At 36.9% G+C, this 20,268-nt stretch overlaps 3 protein-coding genes and 1 pseudogene across 4 annotated transcripts; 3 read left to right on the top strand and 1 right to left on the bottom strand.

Annotated features, from left to right (window-relative positions):
• Positions 1-661: 661 nt before the first annotated feature.
• On the top strand, positions 662-3,756 carry LOC21404073 (methyltransferase-like protein 2). 2 transcript variants are annotated; one of them, XM_024172005.1, is made up of 9 exons: positions 662-974; positions 1,063-1,276; positions 1,517-1,653; positions 1,864-1,897; positions 2,126-2,201; positions 2,280-2,457; positions 2,543-2,632; positions 2,706-2,805; positions 3,231-3,756. In XM_024172005.1, the coding sequence occupies exons 1-9, from the start codon at positions 696-698 to the stop codon at positions 3,377-3,379; spliced, it is 1,257 nt and encodes a 418-aa protein (XP_024027773.1). In that variant the 5' UTR covers positions 662-695; the 3' UTR covers positions 3,380-3,756. The 2 variants fall into 2 exon arrangements, with proteins under 2 accessions (XP_024027773.1, XP_024027772.1); XM_024172004.1 differs by having other exon boundaries at positions 1,063-1,282.
• Positions 3,757-4,707: 951 nt separating this feature from the next.
• Positions 4,708-6,688, top strand: LOC21404072 (protein BRASSINAZOLE-RESISTANT 1). The gene is made up of 2 exons (XM_010107730.2): positions 4,708-5,151; positions 5,669-6,688. The coding sequence occupies exons 1-2, from the start codon at positions 4,912-4,914 to the stop codon at positions 6,371-6,373; spliced, it is 945 nt and encodes a 314-aa protein (XP_010106032.1). The 5' UTR covers positions 4,708-4,911; the 3' UTR covers positions 6,374-6,688.
• Positions 6,689-7,241: 553 nt separating this feature from the next.
• On the bottom strand, positions 7,242-10,166 carry LOC21404071 (probable GMP synthase [glutamine-hydrolyzing]). Its single transcript, XM_010107729.2, has 4 exons — positions 9,602-10,166; positions 8,385-8,526; positions 8,148-8,289; positions 7,242-7,817 (listed from the first exon to the last, which is right to left on the bottom strand). Exons 1-4 carry the CDS (start codon positions 9,993-9,995, stop codon positions 7,482-7,484), a joined length of 1,014 nt encoding a protein of 337 aa, XP_010106031.1. The 5' UTR covers positions 9,996-10,166; the 3' UTR covers positions 7,242-7,481.
• Positions 10,167-16,366: 6,200 nt separating this feature from the next.
• LOC21404068 lies at positions 16,367-18,650 on the top strand (annotated as a pseudogene).
• The last annotated feature ends 1,618 nt before the right edge of the window (positions 18,651-20,268 follow it).

Here is a 20,268-nt window from a genome sequence, read left to right as displayed (position 1 = left end):
TAAGTAGTAAGTAGAATATTAATAAATTAGGTATATGCTAATTATTTTTCTTAATACACTAATTAATCACTTATAATCTAATAAATATGAATACATTACTAACATAGTAATTACTTATAATTAATTACTAATTATTTAATATATTAATTTGTTATATATAGTTTAATCATTAATGTAATCATTAATGATAATTTATCTATTATTATATTAATTTTTTAAAATAATTATTAATTATTAATTACTTATTATATTAATTTAATATTATTAATTATATGTACTCAAAACAAACGTATTTAATATAACCAAATATGATTTTATTTTTTTATTGTATTCAAATTAATCTCTTAAAAGACTATCAAATTTAGGGGATGTTTGGTTGGAGGATTCAAACTAAGATTTAAATCATGGTTCATGGATCGCTACAATATTTTTTCTCACAAAAAATACATGTAAATCAGAAATAATTTTAATCACATGATTTTAATTCATGAACCAAATGTCTCCTTAATATAAAATAAGTTTCAGATAATTTTTAAAATAATCTTATTTTTATTTTTATACCGGAAATAAAACTATTTTAAAAACATTAGCCGGGCCCAAAATTTGCCTTTGACCACACTGTTGATTTGGGCCTTCCCTATATTTGTTGTTGACTGACAAGTCCAGAGTCCTAGCGGGACTTTTCTTCGACGTTAATGGAGGTCTCGAAATTGAGCGAGAAGCTCTTTGCATTCTTGGAATCTGGCATTTACCGATTCGAAAATTCCAATTCCATTTTCATCGATCCCGTTCGTGTCCTCAACCAATCATACACTCGATTCAGGGTTTCCCCTTCGGCGTACTACTCACGCTTCTTCGAATCCAGCAACGCAACGCAACAATCTTCGAATTCGAGAAAGAGAAAGCGGAAGGAGAAGGAGAAGAAACCTTACGCTCTCAACGAAAGAGAGCGAGCCGCCGATCGGCGTCACCAGGTAAATACACTGCCTAAACTATTCTCAGTTTTGTTAATGGCGATTTTGAGGTGACGAGCTGCCAATGATGTTTGCTTTTGGTTCGCAGGAATCGGAGCCTTTGCTGTTGAAGGCGCTCGAGTCTTTGCAGAGAGCGACTGATCTTTTGGAGGTCATTTGCAATTTGAGAGATTTGTCAGATTCTTCACCGTCATCATCATCGTCTAGAGTTCAACAGTCTTTAATTGAACTCGGACGGGTCTGGCAAGCTCCTTTGTACGAAATTACACTTAAATTTCATCCCAGTGGCGAGCGAAATGAAGGTGGAGGTTGGATTTTGCTTTTCCAATTTATGGAAATTTTCATTGTTCAGATCTTAGTTAGGGCATTTGTGGGTTTTTGTTAACGACTTTGAAAAATGTTAATGATTTCTGACTAGAGGTTAAATCATGCTCACTTTTCTGGGTTTTTGTTCAGTAATTGGACATTTTAGGACCTTGTTTGGATAGTAAATTAGTTGCCCTATAAACTAACAACTCGTGCTGTGATATTGCTTTTTTCAGGTTCTCCTCCCACGCAATATTGTGAACGGGTTCTTCCTGTGTTTAATAACTTAATTGTTAACGAGACCAGTGATGATTTAGAGGCTGAGTTTATGAACACTCGATATATATTACCTCACGACAGCTCCTTCTACATGGTATGTCAGTTTTGTCACGTTATATGTATGTGTATATTTTAATTTAGTTTATGACAAAGCCGAGCTCTGATGTTGATGTCGTAAAAACTGCTTATTATGTTTACCCTTAAAGACCAAGGCCATTCTGTATGTTCAAATGCTTAAATTCATTTCAAGTGTGTCTTACATTTTTTTTTTTCTTTTAACGTTTTGCATTCTATCATGTGGAAGTCTGATCTGAAGCAGATTCACAACCTAATTCCTGGTAATTACTGCATATGGTCTTAAAATATATTTTTGGAGTCTATCTTGATTGTGCAAACAGCCTATGAACGCATTTAAGAAATAAGTTTGTGTTCTGTACCTTTAGTTCCTCTCCAGATTTGCTGCACTTATTCATCAATTTCCCTTTTTAAAATATTTTTTGGTATTTGTTGATGAAGAATTTCTTGCACTTCTACTTATAGATTCTTCCCCCCCACCCCACATGCAGTTGACAATGATCATGGATTCAGTCTCATTGTGATCGATCCACCATGGGAGAATGGAAGTGCCCACCAGAAGTTGAGGTATTCCTCTGCACTTTCTAAGCTCTTCATAACAATTTGTGTTATTGTGAATTCCTGATTATTAAAATAGCCTTATAGGTACCCAACTTTGCCGAACAAGTATTTTCTTTCCGTTCCTATCAAGAAACTTAGTCACAAGGAAGGAGCTATTATAGCCTTATGGGTTACCAATAGGGAGAAATTGCGCTGCTTTGTTGAGGAAGAGCTATTTCCTGCATGGGGAGTCAAATATATGGCCACTTTTTACTGGCTGAAGGTGATTTCTTTTTCTATCCGTATGTAGTGTGACTCGGTTTTTCTGGTATGTTGTTCTTAGGTCCTGGTCTACTTGAGTGTTGCAGGTGAAAGCAGATGGTTCGTTGATAAATGATTTGGACCTTTTTCATCATAGGCCATATGAATGCATTATTTTAGGACAATGTCATGGGGAGGTGAGCTTGCAAATTTTTTTATTTTTATTTATTTTATTATTTATTTATTTTTTTAACGAGTTCTGTTTTGTAGGCCGTGGATTCCAATAGCATGTCAAGAATCAAAGCTGCACCAGATAATCAAGTTATCATTAGCATCCCAGGGGATTACTCAAGGAAGCCCCCAATCGGAGGTAATCCTTTTGGGCCGTAATATCAATGTTAAACTCGAGGGTAATATTGACAAATACCTCTTAACAGCGCAGGGCTCTTGATTCATAACTTTTTTAGTCAAATAATTACACTAACAAAATGGTATTTATCAAGAGTAAGGAGTAAAAGTCCAGACTCATGCACTCTTAAAGATAAATTCTGCAATTTTCTCTAAACGCTTAATGAGGATGTGCCTAGCTTCCGTTGTCGTTTATTCACGATTCATCTTATTAATCTCTTGGTCTGGGACTCTTAAATATATATATATATAGTTTGGTTACAGTTTACTAAAGTAATTTTCATATTAAAATCACAGTATAGGGTTTTAAATGTATTAACTTTTACTATTCCCTTTTTATTTCTTCTTGTTCTCTCCACTTATTCACTCATTCTCTTATATTATCAGGTCTGCTCAAGGAGTATATTGCAGGGCATAGTCCTAGTCGCTGTCTGGAACTATTTGCTAGAGAAATGTTGCCTCAGTGGGTTTCTTGGGGAAACGAACCCCTTCAGTTCCAAGAATCGCGGTACTTCTATGAACGCAAAGAAGGATAGCACGTCCATTCGAAGGCCCTTTGTTATGGACGTCTCTTTTAGGGACGTAGAATTTGTAGCCTTTCTCGCACAAGAAAATTATGGTTATATATGATGATAAAACGAGAAGGCTAATCAAAGCTAATCAGAACATTCCTTTAATGTTGAGAGCTAAAGTTCGAATTCTCTGCGCATTTAAGAAAAAGAAAAAATTACGATTAAACGCCCTTCAATAGTGCGTATATAGTGGCCTTTTCTTGGTGGCTTGTATTAAAAAAAAAAAAAAAAAAGAGGAAAGAAATTACCTTCTTTTAAAGCCTAGGCGAGGAAAATGAAAATAAAGTGATAATGCTCTAATTGTATTTGTTATGGATTTACTACTATTAGATCAATCACAATTGGGGTTTAAAGATTTGAAATTTCTCATTTAATACATTCCTTCCCCTTTATATTTTTACCAATCAACTCGGGTCTTGAAGTTGAAATCCTTCTCATAACCACTTTCTCTCCGATTGTTTCTCCTATCAAACAATCTTAGGAGGTGTTTGGTAGAGGGATTCGTTATCTGATTCGAATCATGATTCGTGGTTCGCTACAGTATTTTTTCTCACAAAAAATACACATAAATAAAAAATAATTCAAATCACATGGTTTGAATGCTTTAACCAAACGAACCCTTAGTTCCTGTCTATGGTCAAAGTCACGATATGTGTTATTCAAGCGGATCAGATATTTATGCAATTGGAAGCTGTTTGTGAGCTGTTAATTTACACACGTCTAACTCTTTGCCCCATGTCTCATTTCCCACAACAAAGCTCTACATGGAAATGGACATGAAGATAATCAAAACAAATACTAATTAATTTCTCTGTTTCAGTTGTTCTCTGTATCTAGACTAGAGACTGTTTGAAAATTGAAAGACAATCACAGTAAATCTCATTCTGCGGTGTACATGATTTGGAAGCTAAAATCAAAGCAGGGCACGTTTGGGTTGGGGCGGGCCTAAACCCTAAACAATCCCACTGTGGGCTTCTTTAGAACTGGAGGCTGAGGATCAAACTATGAAGCTGATTGGGGTGGGACCCACCCCCACAATTATTAGGTCATCAGAAAGAAAAACGGTTTTGTATAAAACCTCCACGCGGCCTAACCTTTCTCTTCTTCTCTACGTACCTGTTGACTAGTCTCTGGTCACAGCATCAATTTGTAACAGCTTAATCAGATCAACTTCCTGTCCTGATCTTAGTATGCGGTCACAGATCAACAACCAGTTTTGTTCATCTTTGGTTCTTTCTGAACTCGCCCGTACCAAAGCGTTACCAAAAACTAGCTTTATCTTTTTTTCGCTCAGAAGGAGAGAGAGAGAGAGAGAGAGATTCTTCTACACATAGAGCGAAGAAGCGAAAGCGCATTCCTCGTGAGCACGACTCTCCCTCTCTCTCTCTCTCTCTCTTTCTTTGTAGTTTTTCCCTGCTCTTTTGGGCTTAAATCAGCTGCGACGGACCAAAAGTTGCGCAGAGAAGGTGAACCGTGGCCGCAGAGGTGGCCGGAAAATGACGTCGGACGGGGCCACGTCAGCGTCGACGGCGCGGAGGAAGCCGTCGTGGAGGGAGAGAGAGAACAACAGGAGGAGAGAGAGAAGGAGAAGAGCGATCGCCGCGAAGATATACTCGGGTCTCAGAGCTCAGGGGAACTTCAACTTGCCCAAGCACTGCGACAATAATGAAGTCTTGAAAGCTCTCTGCTCCCAAGCCGGTTGGACCGTCGAAGAAGACGGTACTACTTATCGCAAGGTATACATATACATATATATATATATATATATATTTTTTTTTTTCATTTGACCCATTTCTGCTAAATTTGTGCGTTTTTTCTCATTATGGTAGATCTGTTCTTTCGGAGTTTTTTGCCGTTCCATTTTATGTTAATTTTACTGTTTCGTTGCATCTTTCTTGGAGGAAATGGGTTTGGATCCTGTTTTGCACTGTTTTTCGGTGGACTATTCATTGTTGGGATTTCACTTGCTTTGAAAATCTGTGGCCCAGTTGAGGATTGAGAATTTCTGGCACTAACTATTATCGCTTTGACGTGGTATTATAGAAACAAAGAAAGAACAGAGAAACTAGTACATCAAGATCTGTTTTTTGATTCTGGGAATATGAGATCTCCAGAGAAGAGAGAGAATTAAATGGTGGAACTGCTGTTTATATAACGTTGTTTTGTTCAATTTTTGCTGTATGTCAAATGTTTTTTGATGGGATATTTTCTGCGAAGAATGTGGTATTGATATGTAAAAATGTAATCATACAGGGATGTGAGCCACACCCAATAGATGTGGCGGGCACTTCCACAAGAATAACCCCTTATACTTCCCAAAACCCGAGTCCATTGTCTTCATCCTTTCCAAGTCCAATCCCTTCCTACCAAGTCAGTCCTTCTTCTTCTTCCTTCCCTAGCCCGTCTCGTCTTGACGGCGGCTACAACCCGACTAATCTCATTCCCTATCTAAGGAGTGCCATTCCATCATCTCTCCCACCTCTCAGAATCTCAAATAGTGCCCCTGTAACCCCACCACTCTCATCCCCAACCTCAAGAAATCCCAAGCCAATTCCCAACTGGGAGACCATTGCTAAAGAATCCATGGCCTCTTTCAATTACCCCTTTTATGCTGTTTCTGCACCGGCTAGCCCAACCCGCCACCAGCTTCATGTCCCGGCAGCTCCTATACCGGAATGTGATGAATCTGATACATCCACTGTTGATTCTGGCCAATGGGTTAGCTTCCAAAAGTTTGCGCCTTCTGCCTCCGTGATGCCAACCTCGCCAACCTTCAATCTTGTGAAGCCTGCCGTGCAGTCAATTTCGCCGAGCAATGCAGTCCCTGAAGCAGGGAGAGGAGCGGAGTTTGACTTTGGGGGTGGACAGGTGAAGCCCTGGGTTGGAGAGAGGATCCATGAGGTTGGATTGGATGACTTGGAGCTCACGCTGGGAAGCGGGAAAGCTGCCCGGAGTTGAAGCCTCCGGTGGTGGAATGCAAAGTGTGTGTTATAAAAGAACAGAAAAAGGACTCCCGTTTGCTGGTTTGTTGCCTTATTTCAGCTTAGTGTTGAAGCGCATTTCCAGTCTCTGGCTCAATCCCCTTCAACAGAAATCTGCATATCTTAAAACCAGATTGGGTTCTTTCAAGTAATTGAATTCCATGGTGAATTCTTTTTTTTTTATTATTTATTTCTATTTTTTCTTCCCTCATCTCAGTTTGAAATGTTGATCAAGCATTACATGTAGATATTGCTGCAATTGCCCGAGTTTTTTTTTTCTTTTCTTTTTACCCTCCCGTCTTTTTATATATATATATATATAAATCGTTTGATTTTGGCCTATCTTCCCAGTTCATGACTTCAAACTCTTATTGTTGGTTGGATTATGATTCTTGCTCCCTGACTCATCAATGGTGGGTGGCCTCTTAATGACAAGGCCCGACATACCCCATGTTCATGTTCGTGCATTACGCGTAAATACTAAATTAGGGGTTAATAAAGTCATATGGTTTTAAATACAAGAGAGTTGTAACAAAAGCTTAGCCAGCCACTTTGTTGTCATATGGGGCAGGTACCTTCTGTTTGTTCAAATCATTCTTCGACGTTTTATATAAGCGAAACAAAAGCACCAACATTCCCACGAGGCTCCATTCCATGACATCAATGTAAACCATCATTTTGACTACCCAAAAACCACATCATTCTGAATAATAAATCATAATCGTAGCAACCAACAATTACTACTGTAGCAACAAGTAATCATGTATGCATTTGTTTTTGTGTCTCTGTGTGTTTGTGTATATGATCGAAAATGGAAAGAAACCCCAAGTCACACATGATTTTCCATGATATAAAACTTTTATTAGGGAATAAACGACTAGTATAGCAAGTTTGACGCTGCTTACATCACTCTACAAACTGTAATCAATACATTATGAATTTTGTTTTGTTTTGTTTTTTTTTAAAGGGCAGCATAATCTGTCAAATCAAAGGTAATAAACGCTAACCTACGCTGTTTCACCTCCTGATGATTTCTTAGTCGTGTGGATTTGTGTGATTAGTACTAAGAAACTAATTTTATCGATTCAGTCATCAGATAAGCTTGTCTTTTCCAGAGCTTCAGTTAGTATTGCCGATTCCTCAGTTCTAGGTTTTAAATCCTTCTCCACATTTATCTTGCACTCCTCGTATCTGAAGCAGGACAAGAGATGGTCATTAACAATGCCCGCTACTTGCATAAATGAGTAAATCACGGTTGGCCCCACACAACGGAAGCCTCTCTGCATCATGTCCTTGCTTATAAGATCTGCTTTTGGCGACTTGACTGGTACTTGACGTCCATAACGAAATCCGTTCTTGATGGGCTTGTCGTTCACGAAGGACCAGCAATAATTACTGAAGGAACCAAACTCCTGTTGAATCTGCATAGGAATATGAGTCACATGGAAACATTTAATTCTGAGATAACTCAGTTTCCTGAATGAGAGGAAACTTTCCAAAACAACTCCACCTCTTCTGCACTCGATTTTTTATTCTAGATTGCCGTCAATAATAATGAATGCAATCAAAATTGAAGTTGAAATTCCAATAATGAATGCAAGCAAAGTTGAAGGTGTAAGTCCCACATTATGAAGGGTGCATGTTGGGTTGGGTTTGGAAATTCCGCTAAAAAGAAATAAAATCTTATGTAATGAGCATAATGCGTTTGTCTAATGCAATCAGAAGGTGTGTGGTAACTTGATCTCTATTACCTTAAGTATTTGCTTAGCGTTCTCAACGATTGCGCGAAGCTTTGGTTCAGATAGCAATAGATTGCCGTTTACTTTTAGGGACAGCAACTTCTTCTCGTTGAACTGTGCAATGGATGATGGATCAAAATTTTCAAAAAGTTTCCTGCCAAATGGGAACAAATAACCAACATCAAACGCATGCCAAAAAATGTCCTTCTTAAAGTTTTTAGTGAGCAGAGGAAATGGGGACAGTAGTACCTGAAAATTTCTCTCTTGTTTAGAATTGCAGGCCAAGTGAGTTCGGCTAAAGCTTGTGAAAAGACTAGCAATTCAAATAACTTTCTATCGTCATGAATTGGAACTCCCCATTCCTCATCATGGAAGGAAGTATAAATGGAGTCTGTCAAAAGAAAAGTCCCATGAAATAACATTCTGCAAATACCCACATAAGCAACTTTAATTGAATAAGGAGTTTACCGGCATATTACTTTTTCCAAATTATCCAAACAAATGAAATTCTCTGTTTTTGGACACACATGATTCATGAATAATTCATCATTCAAAATCCTCTGTCCAACAAGTTCTTCTTTCAAGTTTATGGACGTAAAATTAGAATTACCATCCATGTAATGTAAATAATAAGAGTTTCATCAAGTCCCTACAGTCAATGACATCACAAACTTAGATACATAAAATAAAGATTCTTCTGTGCAATCTGGGCGTGTCAAGAAGTTTTACTATTGTACCCAAGGCATTAATGGACTGTCCAACCTCACAAGTTCCCCAGACACAATCTAAATTGTTGGAGATCTTATACATTGTAGCTATATAGCTTATGAGATCTTGACATCTTGTTGAAATATATTTCTCGCAAAATTAAGATGAGGTTCCCTACTTATTCTCATGTTTAAATGGAGTTAATGAATAATGAGCTCAGCACACAAAACTCGACCTAACAAAACTATACCCATATATGATATAACCATTGTTATTAAAAAAAAAAAAAATGCTTAGTCGAGTTGTAACCATGCCGTCTAATAAAAGACATTAAACAGTTAAAGTTTATATATTTCAGCTACAATCCAACGCACACTTTAAAATAGTGTATTTCACCGACAGTGTGCGTACGAACTTGCCTGTTTATCCACATTTATGAGGCACTTACGTGTTTTACTACATCAAATCATACTCCATAATTAGAATAATCAACCAACACAGTTCCCACCAAATTTTATGGTTAGACATTAGTATTTTTTTTTTCATTTTTGGGGAATACCAGCGACGAAAATCCTAATTACCAATCAAGATCGAGAAATTTCTCAGTGAAGAAATGTTCTTCCATTACTGTAAATTTCAAACAACGAAACCATTAATTTAGATCTAAAAATTCCAACTTTTCCCCTCCTCTTCCTCAATAATTACAAAATAACAGAATATTCAGGCAAATAAAAAAAAATAAAGCATAACTAACTTACCAGAGTTAGGTGTGATCCAATCGCACCGTTTAGGCGGACCTAAAATCTTCGGCAACGCAGCGACGGCCTCAACGCCGACGGGAACGACCTTCACAGGCTTCAATCCCTTACGCTTCACCGTCGGTGGCGTCTTCTTCGAGCTCACCGTCTTGGCCAAGGAGCCGCTCGAAGAGGAGTCAGAAGAGCACGAACTATCGACCGAGCCATTGCTCCTAACCACCGATTGAGGCACTTCGGAGACCGCAGTCGGCTTTCTCGTCCTCTGAGCCTGCGGCTTCTTCAAGGCCTCGCCTTTTCGCTTTGGGTACTCCGAAACCCTAACTCTGTTGCCTCCGGGGCCGAGAATCGCTCTCGGCTCGCAGACCGGTGAGTGAAGCTTAGTCGCCACAGACATTGCCCTAAAGCACTGTTGCTTTCTCCGGATGCTGTGAGTACAGAGCTTCTGAGTTCTTCGTATCGAAAATTTGAGAAGAATTTGAGGCTAAAATGGTAAAAGCTAGTTCGGGAGAATCGTAAGGCAGTTGTGCAGAGAGAGGAGAGAACAGAGGAGGTATAATGTAGTGAGTGAGAGGGAGGGAGAGAGAGAGCAGAGAACGCAAAACGACGAAAAAAAACGAACGGGTTAACGGGGCTTTAAAACAGGAAAGTTTGGATTGGGTAAGGTGACCGGTGAAAGCCGGTTACTTTGCGTGCGTGTTGGTGAACGTTTACCGCTTTTGTTTTTGAAAGCCATGCTCAGCTAAGTTACTTCATTTCACCGATTTAAATTTTATTATATTAAAAAAATTTTAAAAATAATTATATTTAATTTTTTTATTATAATAAATTTTTTTTACATAAAATTACATCTTAATTTAAATTAAAAATTTAAATTAACGAATTAAATGAGTCCTAAATAAATGCCAATTTTGCCCTTGCATTCAATTCAAATTTGCTGCGCAATGCGTCATGCGTGCTTTTTTTGTGTATGGATTGGAGAGAGCACTTGTGTCGCATTGCTTGTGGGCAATGGCCGCTTGCATTAGTGTTAATAGTTGTGATAAATTATAAGTCACGTTGATTTCATCTTCTCTAATTATAAGTTAAGGTAGTATTGACATCTTAGATAAATAAGGAGATAATTAGTGTCAATGTTGAAAAACTAGAATAAAAACCCTTTTTCTATAATCTATTGGTTATCAGTTGTAGTAACAAAAAAATAAAAATAATAAGAAATAAATATGTCAATAATTTTCTTTAATAACTTTGGAGAACAAAATATACAAAACAAAAAATTATAATAATATATTGTTATCCTTGAAGGGTAGTTTAGTCCTTTTAGTAGCAGACAAAAAAAATGTTAAAAAAATAATTTATATATTCTTCCAAAACATAATAAAATCGTAACTTTCCTTAAATAACAAGGAATGGTCGAATTGGTCCACTCTTTAATACCACATTACCGTAATAAAAACACCAAATTAGTTGAGGGTTTTGCATGATCTAATAATGGCCCGTCGTGAACTTTGGTTTGATAATTGACAGCGAAATATCATAAGAATGGTACTAGATGATAGTGTTTCGGTTATTCAAAGTGAACTCAACAAACTTTAATTAGCCGGATGAGGTTGGAGAAGACAAAGCAAAGCTTAGGCAAAGTGTCGCAGTCGTTTGGTATTTGCCTATTTGGTAATATGTTGATAATGGGTTACGTGTGTGTGAAGTGCATATTGGTTTTGGCTTGGTGGGGAAGTTCCTTACCGTTGAGGAAAAAAAAAAAAAAGGAAGAATCCAAATTTCCTCCTCACCAGTCACCAGAATGGAGGGGACGATATCACCGGCTAGTGCGTTGCTAACGGCTACATGACTCTGTTCTCTTTTCTATGTCCCGAATCTTCTTCACATGGGCTGGGCCTTGTTTTTCTTTGTTTTGGAAGAAAGAAGGAAATAGACCAAGACTTAAGATGAATTAAAATTAATAAGTTAATAATTTACATAAGTTAATAAATAGGTTAAATTATTGTTTTCGTCCATAACTTGTCTGGTTATGAACTATCACTTGACAAGTTATTATTCATAATTATTCATAACTTATCTGGTTATAAACTATAACTTAACAAGTTTGTCCATAATTTATCTAGTTATGAACCATAACTTGACAAGTTATGGCATATTCATTTCTATAACTAAAAATTAATCTATATACTTTCTTAAGCTTTTTATATTGGCATATTTTCTATTATTTTCCCTTTGTTTTTTACTTTCATGTTCGCTTCCGTAAAGTCATTACGTGCTTGGGACTTGGGAGCTAGGCCTGCCTGGTGAGTGTGTGAACTGTGAAATTTGGGTCCAAAATTTGCCAGCAATTTTTAAAAATACCTCTTAAAAATGAAGGCATTTTTATTTCTACCCATAAATATTAGTCCATATATTTTTATTTTTCAAACAAAAATTAGTTAAGAAGTAGAGTTTTTTAAAAGATATATTTTTAGTTAGTCAGATTATAAAAAAGATAGAATTTGTAATTTTCTAGCCTGTAAATGAAGTGAAAAGGAGGCAATTTTCTCCTTAGATTGCATGGTATTGATCCATTTTTATTTATTATTCTTGATTAATAACTTTTTAATCAAATATTATATTAGTCACAAGGTAAAAATCTAGCCATACACTTCTAAGAGTAAGATGTAATTTTCTTGTAAAATTTATTAAGTGGGAGAATGAGAAAGAGGGAAATAAAACTTAATGGAATACATTTTGGAAGATAGAAGAAATTTTTAATATATTTTTACACAAAACTATACAAAAAAAACAAAAAAAAAATTTTTAATGCTATGTTTGGTAGGAAGGAAAGAAAATAAGATAGAAAGGGAATATGGAAGTGATGAAAAATAACAATGATGGAAAGGAAATTTATTTATTTTTATGTTGTTTGGTATGAGAAGATGGAAAGAAAATGAGTTTATTTTCACTTGTTTGATATTAAAAGTTAAATTAGGAGGAAAGAAAAGATCTTACTTGTAAATTACTTTTATATCCTTAAATTTTTGCTTGGATGTTGATGGAGAAAATGGTAGTTTGGTAACTTTGCTCACTTTAATGAGTTGTCCCTATTTTCTATCCAATTTTCTGCCCACTTGCGAAAAGAAAAAAAAAATGATGGGGCCCACATGTATTATTTTTCACTCAATTTTCTCTTCCTTTCTCTTTTCTCTCCTACCAAACAACCTATATTTTCATTTTCCCTCCCAAAATCCCTCCACCTTCTTCCTTCCTTCCTTCTACTTTTCTTTCCTACCAAACATACTCTAAAATGCCAGCTTCTCCTCCTCGAAACTGTCTCTCGGCCGCTACTTTCACAGAGTTTGACTTCTTCAAACATATATATCACGTTTTGTAGAAAACTTAAGCTTAATTTTCATATCAAAATGGTAAAGATAAATAATCAGACTTCAAGGTGCTATACAACCTATTTACACATTATTTTTTCCCCCTTTCATAGGGTACAAGACATTCTATTTATTACAATTGATTTCAAACCCTCTTATTAGTTTAGACAACCAAAGGATCACTTGCAGCGAAAAAGGTATGCACTATGTGGAGTGAAAGGAGCTAGAGCACTCCTCATATACATATATACTGATACATACGCCAATACTTATAATCAGGTAAGCACAGTACTTGGAGTTGCAACTCAATAAATTAATGCAGAAATACTTTTTCATTTGAGATGCGCAGATAAATCCAAATTTTGTATAAACTTTTGGAGGGAACCGTAGTTAATGCCCGATATTAGGCAACCAATTACAAAAGAAACGACTCTGTCAGGTATTCTTTAGGTCTTCTGATCCACAATCCATCTCTTTCAAGCCCCACGCATTCGAGTAATGGATCAATTCCCATTAAGCTCATAGTAAAGAGATATTTGGTTCATGAATTAGAATCATAAGATTAGAATTATTTTTAATTTACGTGTATTTTTTATAAGAGAAAATATTATAGTAAATTATGAATCATAATTCGAATCGGGTACGAATCTCCTAACCAAACAACTTTTAAGTGTGTGTCAACTAGACTAGAATTTTCAGCACAAAAATCAAGTAGATTAGAATGCTCGGATAAAGCCCAAGCCTAAAGAAATACTGTAAAAAATAAAAAAAATAATAAAACTCATACGTGATTATATGTCTGGTGTAGGGAGATTTACTCAGTAGAAGTCGTTTTTATATTTTTCATTATCGTTTGTTCTAGTTTAATAATTTAACTTTACTTTGTTACTAGTTTATCGTTTTATTTTAGTAGTGCTTTATTATTGTTTTTATAAGTGAACTATAAATAATCACTTTAGTTATGGTAATAGTTAGACTTGATAATTAATATTGAATATAAAACTTGAGCCTTTTCTCTTAAATTTGGAGATTTTCCACTTATGGAGTTCTCTTAGGCGGATTTAAAAACCTTCCGTCTCAATTATGTCGGTAAAATCCCATTTTCTTTCATTTCGTTGCGTCAATGTCTTTACCGTATCAAATTAAATATACATTTTGTTTTCTCTTTTATTTTCCATAGTGACCAAAAAGGGTAATGGTACGTGTCCTGAGCACAGCTTCTTCGAGTCGTCTCCACCGGACTTCTTTGACTCCTCCTGCTCCTCATCATACGCTGCTTCGCCGTCGCCATCCGCCTCAGGAGGAGGCACTTCAGGGCTGCTCTTATTCTTCACCCGCTTCGTCGAGTCCTTTGCAGTGGTCTCATACACCCTCGGCCTCTTCATCACCGACTTTTTCTCTGGCGTGGCGGCGACAAAGGGTTTGGATCTGGCCCCTTTCTTCTCCTCCATCGGCTTCGACGCTATGGGCTTGACGGTCGAGCCGGCGGGCTCGGACTCAGATTCTGACTCGGAACTCGACTCGTCGTCGGACTCGGAATCATCATCTGTCTTCTTGGTGTTGGGCGATAAAACCGTTGGTTTGGGGGTTGCTTGAACCTGCTAATCTTCAGAGGTTTCTTCTTCTTCCGATGAAGTTTCCTCCTCTTCGTCGGAAGAAGAAATGGCCGGGGGTACGTCAAGAGGGGAAGCGCATCTTGGTGCCATGGATGGGATGGAGGAGAAGACAGAGGGTTTCAGAGGAAGGGTAGATTGGGTTTTTTCCTTTTTTTCTCCGCTGATATGGGTCTTATTAGGTCACGAGTTATTATAGACTTGTTCGTTTGAACTAAAACTTAAAAAAAATTTAAACTCAAGTAACAACTTTATTCAAGTTTATGTTTTTTTGTAAAATTTGAGTTAGAACTTGAGTTTTAACTTGAGTTTGGGATTAAAATCTGAATTCAAGCTTTCCTTTCAACTTAAGTTTCTAGACTCAAACTCAAGTTAGTGAACAATATTTTTTTTTAGTTCTTAAAAACGCTATAACTTTTTCGTTTTAATTTCGATTGAGATTATTCTTTTTTTTATGCGTTCACAACGAAGAGACGAATAAAACCTCACCCTTATACCATATTAAAATTTTCCATCATCATTGAGTTTTTATTAAAATACTATTTAAATACAAACTCAAGTTTTGATCCACCAAAACACAAACTCAAAAAAATTCTCATCTCAAACGATAACTCAAATGTACACAATCAAACACAAACTCAAATTACGATCTCAATTCAAATTATAACTTAAATTCACCTCTTTTCCATATCATGATATGATTCTATATACAGTTAAAACGAAAATCCAAACACTATCTTTATCAATTTGTAATCAGGCCTATACTAACATAAAAGGAAAGACACAATTATAAACTATGGCCCCGTTCATTTCGCTGATTCGAGTTTAGAATTCGAGTTTTATTACAGTAAAAAGCTCTCACAAACAATCACATCTAACTTTTTTACTACAGTAAAAAGCTCTCATATAAAATCACATCTCAACTCGAATTAAAAATCACATGAAAGTCCTAATTTTTTCTACGTTTGTCGAACCTGTCGACCACTCACTACAACGCAACGGAATAAAATAATTGAATAAGAATAAGATGCTGGGTGCCTATCATAACGGCTAACACACAAAGAAGTTGATATATAGATGGGCATCGGATTAATAGCTTGAAACAACTCACTTCAACAATTTGATCAAACGAAACAGGAGACAAAAATATTTAGGCACTTCGAAAAGTCATTAGTATATCATATAAACGAGTGAAAGGATATTTTGAAAAGTTTGGAAGACGCTAATAAATTAATTTGTTGGTAAAATTAACCAGGAGCTCTCTCCAGATAAGTGGGTTGGAAGTTTCAAGCTTTTTCCATACATTTAGCTCTCTAAATCGCACTCTAATATATCAGGATTAACAATTTAATTAACATTTAGGAATTAGGATTAACGTGATATAATTAACTGCTTTTGTTATCTTGCAATGAAACCTCATTGATTCCCGAATATTAATCCATTGAAGCGAAAAAGAATTAAAAAAGAAAAAAAAAAGTGAATGATGCCATTTTTTAAACCTCTCAAAGCCAAAGCACTTGAGCATTTATATGCATGCATGCACGGCGTTCTACTCACAATTATATGGAAATTCCAAGTAGAACATAAATAACGAAAGGGATGTTTGGTTGGAGGATTTAAATCATAATTTGAATCATGGTTCATGGTTTACTATAGTATTTTTTCTCACAAAAAATACACGTAAATAAAAAATAATTCTAATAACATGATTCTAATCCATGAACTAAACGTCTCAGAAATCTCCCGTCTAAGGCCTCTCTAAAACACTTAACTTGGAGACATCAACAATGGTCTTGGCCGAATCGGAAACCACAAAACCTCACGTGGTAGTCCTACCAAGCCCCAGGATGGGCCACATCATCCCCTCTTCGAGCTCGTTAAGCGACTCGTCGTTGACCACGGGTTCCACGTCAGCTTCGTGAACATCACCGCCGACTCCACCGCTGCCCAGACCCAGCTCCTCCACTCCCCAACGCTTCCTCCCTTACTCCACGTCATCGACCTCCCTCCCGCTGACGTCATCGAGGACACGCACAGCCTCCTCCTTACTCGAATCTGCCTACTCGTACAAGAAAACCTCAAAATGTCTCAAATCTCTTCTCCTCTCTCTTGATTCCAAGCCCAAAGCCCTCGTCATTGACCTCTTATGCACCCAAGCTTTCCAAGTTTGCGAAGAGCTTTCCATTCCGGTTTACACCTTCTACACTGCCTCCCCAATTCTCCTCGCTTTCTCGCTCTATCTTCCGACCTGTACAACGAGGTTGACTTCGAGTTTCTAGACCTCCCCGAACCGGTTCAAGTCCCTGGTTGCTCTCCGGTCCGGACCGAAGACATCCTTGACCAAGTCCGAGACTGGAAAAATGACGACTTCAAATGGTTCTTGTTTCACATGAGCAGGCTTCCCTTCCCTTCTGGAATATTCCTCAACACCTGGGATGATCTCAATTCAACAACGGTGCGAGCCATTACAGAAAACCCGTTTTACCGCCAAATAGCCAAAACACCGCCGGTTTACCCGATTGGACCGATAATCAAGGGAGCCGAACTGGAGTCGGCCGGGTCCGAGTGTCTGAAATGGCTCGACAAACAACCGCGAAACTCTGTCATTTTCGTCGCACTCGGCAGCGGACGAACGCTGACAGCTCAGCAAATCACGGAGTTAGCGTAGGGCTTAGAGCTGAGTGAGCAAAGATTCATTTGAAAGCTTCTTCTGATTCTACTCCATCGGGAAGATACTTCAACGCGGGTGGTGAAGCTAACTGTAACAACGAACCGGCGTCGTTTCTGCCTGAGGGTTTCTTAGAGAGGACTAAGGATGTGGGCCTTGTCGTTTCGTCGTGGGCCGCTCAGGTGGCGGTGACGCGTCGACCGGCGCGTTTTGGTCACACTGCTGTTGGAACTCTGTTTTAGAGAGCGTCGCTCATGGCGTGCCCATTGTTGTAGGGAATTTTAGGGAAAAATATACGCTGACACATCAAACAACAGTCGTGCCCCACGTGACCCTACGTTTGCCACGTCAGATAGCTGTCGACGCTTGGAGACTCATCTCCCCTCCATCTGGCGGAGAGGCCGACTGTAAGAGGCGATTTATAGGAGCGTCGACCCAAAGTATGGTCGACCGAGACAGAGGCCATGCCCTGAGAGAGAGTGTAGGCGCCGAAGAAAGAACAAAGACAAATGAGCCTGCATCCCAAGTTAAACCTTGGAGGTGACAAGTTGGAGATCCCAAGGTTGCGTCTGGATTGGGAGAAGGTTAGTAGTACAAGGAATGATTACAAAACCCTAAACTGCCTGGAACAGACAAATGGAAATCACCAAAGATCTGCAGAGCTGTAATAGGGGACAAATTTGATAAGTGAACAGTCTAAAAGGTGCTAAAAAGGCTACAATCTAGGCAGGTAGAGTGACAAGCTACCTAAGGAAAACCACTGTTAACCCCCATGTGACCGCCCATCCTGAAGGGACCCACATACAATCTGTGGGCTATAAAAGGGGACAAAGCCCCAGAGAGAAAGGGAGATTGATTTTTTATGTAACCTGTGAAGAGTAGAAAATAAATAAAATACAGTGGACGTAGCTCTTCTTTCAAAAGGGTGAATCACTATAAAATTTATGTGCGTTCTTACTTCCATTAAAACACAACACCAAATACTCCTCACAATACATCAAAAGCGTAAATACCGTGTCTAGAATATTCAGTTAAATTAAAAGTTTTTACCGGTAATCCGACGGGCCACCAAAGGGTAACCCAGTAAAGTCTTGTTGACAAAAATCGACCGCCAACAATTGGCCGTGTCTATGATAGCGTGGCCGCTTTACGCGGAGCAGAGGATGAATGCGACGGTTCTTGTGGAGGATGTTGGAGTGGCGGTTAAGCCGGTGGTGGAGGATGTTGGAAAAGGGATCATTATGAGGGAAGAGATTGAGAGGGTTGTGAGGATGGTGATCGAAGGAGAAGAATGGATGACATTGCGACGTTTAGCTGAACAACTGAAGGAAAGTGCGTCTAAGGCCTTGAGCAACGATGACAGATCTTCTTATGAATTATGCTGTGTTGATATGCGTGGTTAAGCAGTGGAAAGCGTAAGTTATAAAGAAGTTGGGTATTTCAAAAGCTGTTGTTCTATGGAGTTGTGTCTTCTCATTCCTGTCCCATTTCATATCCTTCTAATAATATTGTGACAATGTATCCGTATATGAAATTTCTTTGCATAATTTCGTTGCTAAATTATCACTCCCACGTTATAGAATACACAATAGACCGTTATCGGAGTAATTCACCGGGAAAAAGGTTATATCGGAGGGAAAAATTGATGCTAATACAATCTCGTGTCTATTACTCTGTTTTGTTAGCACTAAGGATGAAAATATCGATATTTTTATCAATATTTCTACGAAAATTTCCGTATTTTGTAAGTACCGATATGAAAATAGGGGTGTAGTATCTTTTCCTGAGAATATCTTGAAATTTCCGCGGATATTTCCGTAAATATTGATATTTTCACGAAAATTTCCATTTCCAAGTAAAACGTAGTGTTAAATGACCGAATATCGTCAAAATTTTACGAAAATTTTGTGGAAATACCGGTAAATTTCCATAGAAATTTTCACAACTTTATTTTATATTTTATATTTTACTTTTCAAAAAAATCTAAAAAATATGGTATGTCTAAAATTATACACGGAACTGTTCAAACTCCATGTCTTGGTATCAATTCAAGTATAAACTAAGAATGTGTTAAAAATACCTCCCAACCTCCTAGAAGCTTCTTTTAGTGTTGATAATTTATCATCATGTATGAAACTATATATGTATGGTATATGTATTATGATGATTTTCAACTATTTTACTTAATTTGTGAACGTGTGTTTAGTATTTTATGGTATTATGATCACACTTTACCTTACATATTTATCAAATGATTGGTATTTTGATTGAGAGTTTCATCTAATTAATGCATTATTATTTATTTTAAGGTTTTAAAGTCTCATTTAAAAATAAAGTGTTTTAGTATGAGTTTTTATTTTTTACGTTAATTTCTATCGATATCGATATTTTTGTAAAATTTTACTTATATTTCTATAAATATTAATATTTTCATCCTAAGTTGGCACGCATATCATACATGCTAAGGAAATAAGCAAAGGTGATGCCAAGCCTGGGCAGTCAAAAAGATATATGAATTGTAGCTTTGACAAATAAAAAACGACGATAGCCTTAGCCAAAAAAAAAAAAAAAAAAGGGCTATAGTTACTGATAGGCCAACCCTATAAGGGTTGGGTTTGGTATTGTTGTCACTCTAAAAATCAGTTTCTGCTTATAGCAAACGCTGATTTTAGTGTTTAGTAAATCTCTTCAAAAATCATTTTTTAATAATTTTTAAAGAATCTACAACAAAAATCAAAAGCAACTCAAAGACAACTTTAGCTTTTAGATTGTGCAATAATCAACATAGTACAATTAATGAAACTTTCATAATACCCATATTAAAATTTAAAATTTACAATCTTCTCAAACTAAAATTCAGACTCGTAATATAATATAATAATATAATATAATATAATAGTAATATTGTAACAAATAATATTATAATTATATTAATAACTATAATATTATTATTTTATCATATAATATGATATTATAATAATATTATAATTATTTTAATAATATGATATTATTATTATTATT

This window comes from Morus notabilis, unplaced genomic scaffold (genome assembly GCF_000414095.1).
Source record: "Morus notabilis unplaced genomic scaffold, ASM41409v2 Scaffold630, whole genome shotgun sequence".
NCBI lineage: Eukaryota > Viridiplantae > Streptophyta > Magnoliopsida > Rosales > Moraceae > Morus > Morus notabilis.
Note: the sequence above shows the minus strand (reverse complement) of the source record. Positions and strands in the feature narration are given on the sequence as shown.

What these genes read in the sequence shown, in the direction of transcription:
- LOC21404073 (XM_024172004.1), top strand. Translation starts at nt 696, where the DNA reads ATGGAGGTCTCGAAATTGAGCGAGAAGCTCTTTGCATTCTTGGAATCT. An exon ending in CGAGCGAAATGAAGGTGGAG is followed by an intron (nt 1,283 to 1,516) that starts GTTGGATTTTGC and finishes TGCTTTTTTCAG; the next exon opens with GTTCTCCTCCCACGCAATAT. An exon ending in GATTCACAACCTAATTCCTG is followed by an intron (nt 1,898 to 2,125) that starts GTAATTACTGCA and finishes CCCCACATGCAG; the next exon opens with TTGACAATGATCATGGATTC.
- LOC21404072 (XM_010107730.2), top strand. Translation starts at nt 4,912, where the DNA reads ATGACGTCGGACGGGGCCACGTCAGCGTCGACGGCGCGGAGGAAGCCG. An exon ending in ACGGTACTACTTATCGCAAG is followed by an intron (nt 5,152 to 5,668) that starts GTATACATATAC and finishes GTAATCATACAG; the next exon opens with GGATGTGAGCCACACCCAAT.
- LOC21404071 (XM_010107729.2), bottom strand. Translation starts at nt 9,995, where the DNA reads ATGTCTGTGGCGACTAAGCTTCACTCACCGGTCTGCGAGCCGAGAGCG. An exon ending in TTGGATCACACCTAACTCTG is followed by an intron (nt 8,527 to 9,601) that starts GTAAGTTAGTTA and finishes TTCTTTTGACAG; the next exon opens with ACTCCATTTATACTTCCTTC. An exon ending in ACGCTAAGCAAATACTTAAG is followed by an intron (nt 7,818 to 8,147) that starts GTAATAGAGATC and finishes ATTCCTATGCAG; the next exon opens with ATTCAACAGGAGTTTGGTTC.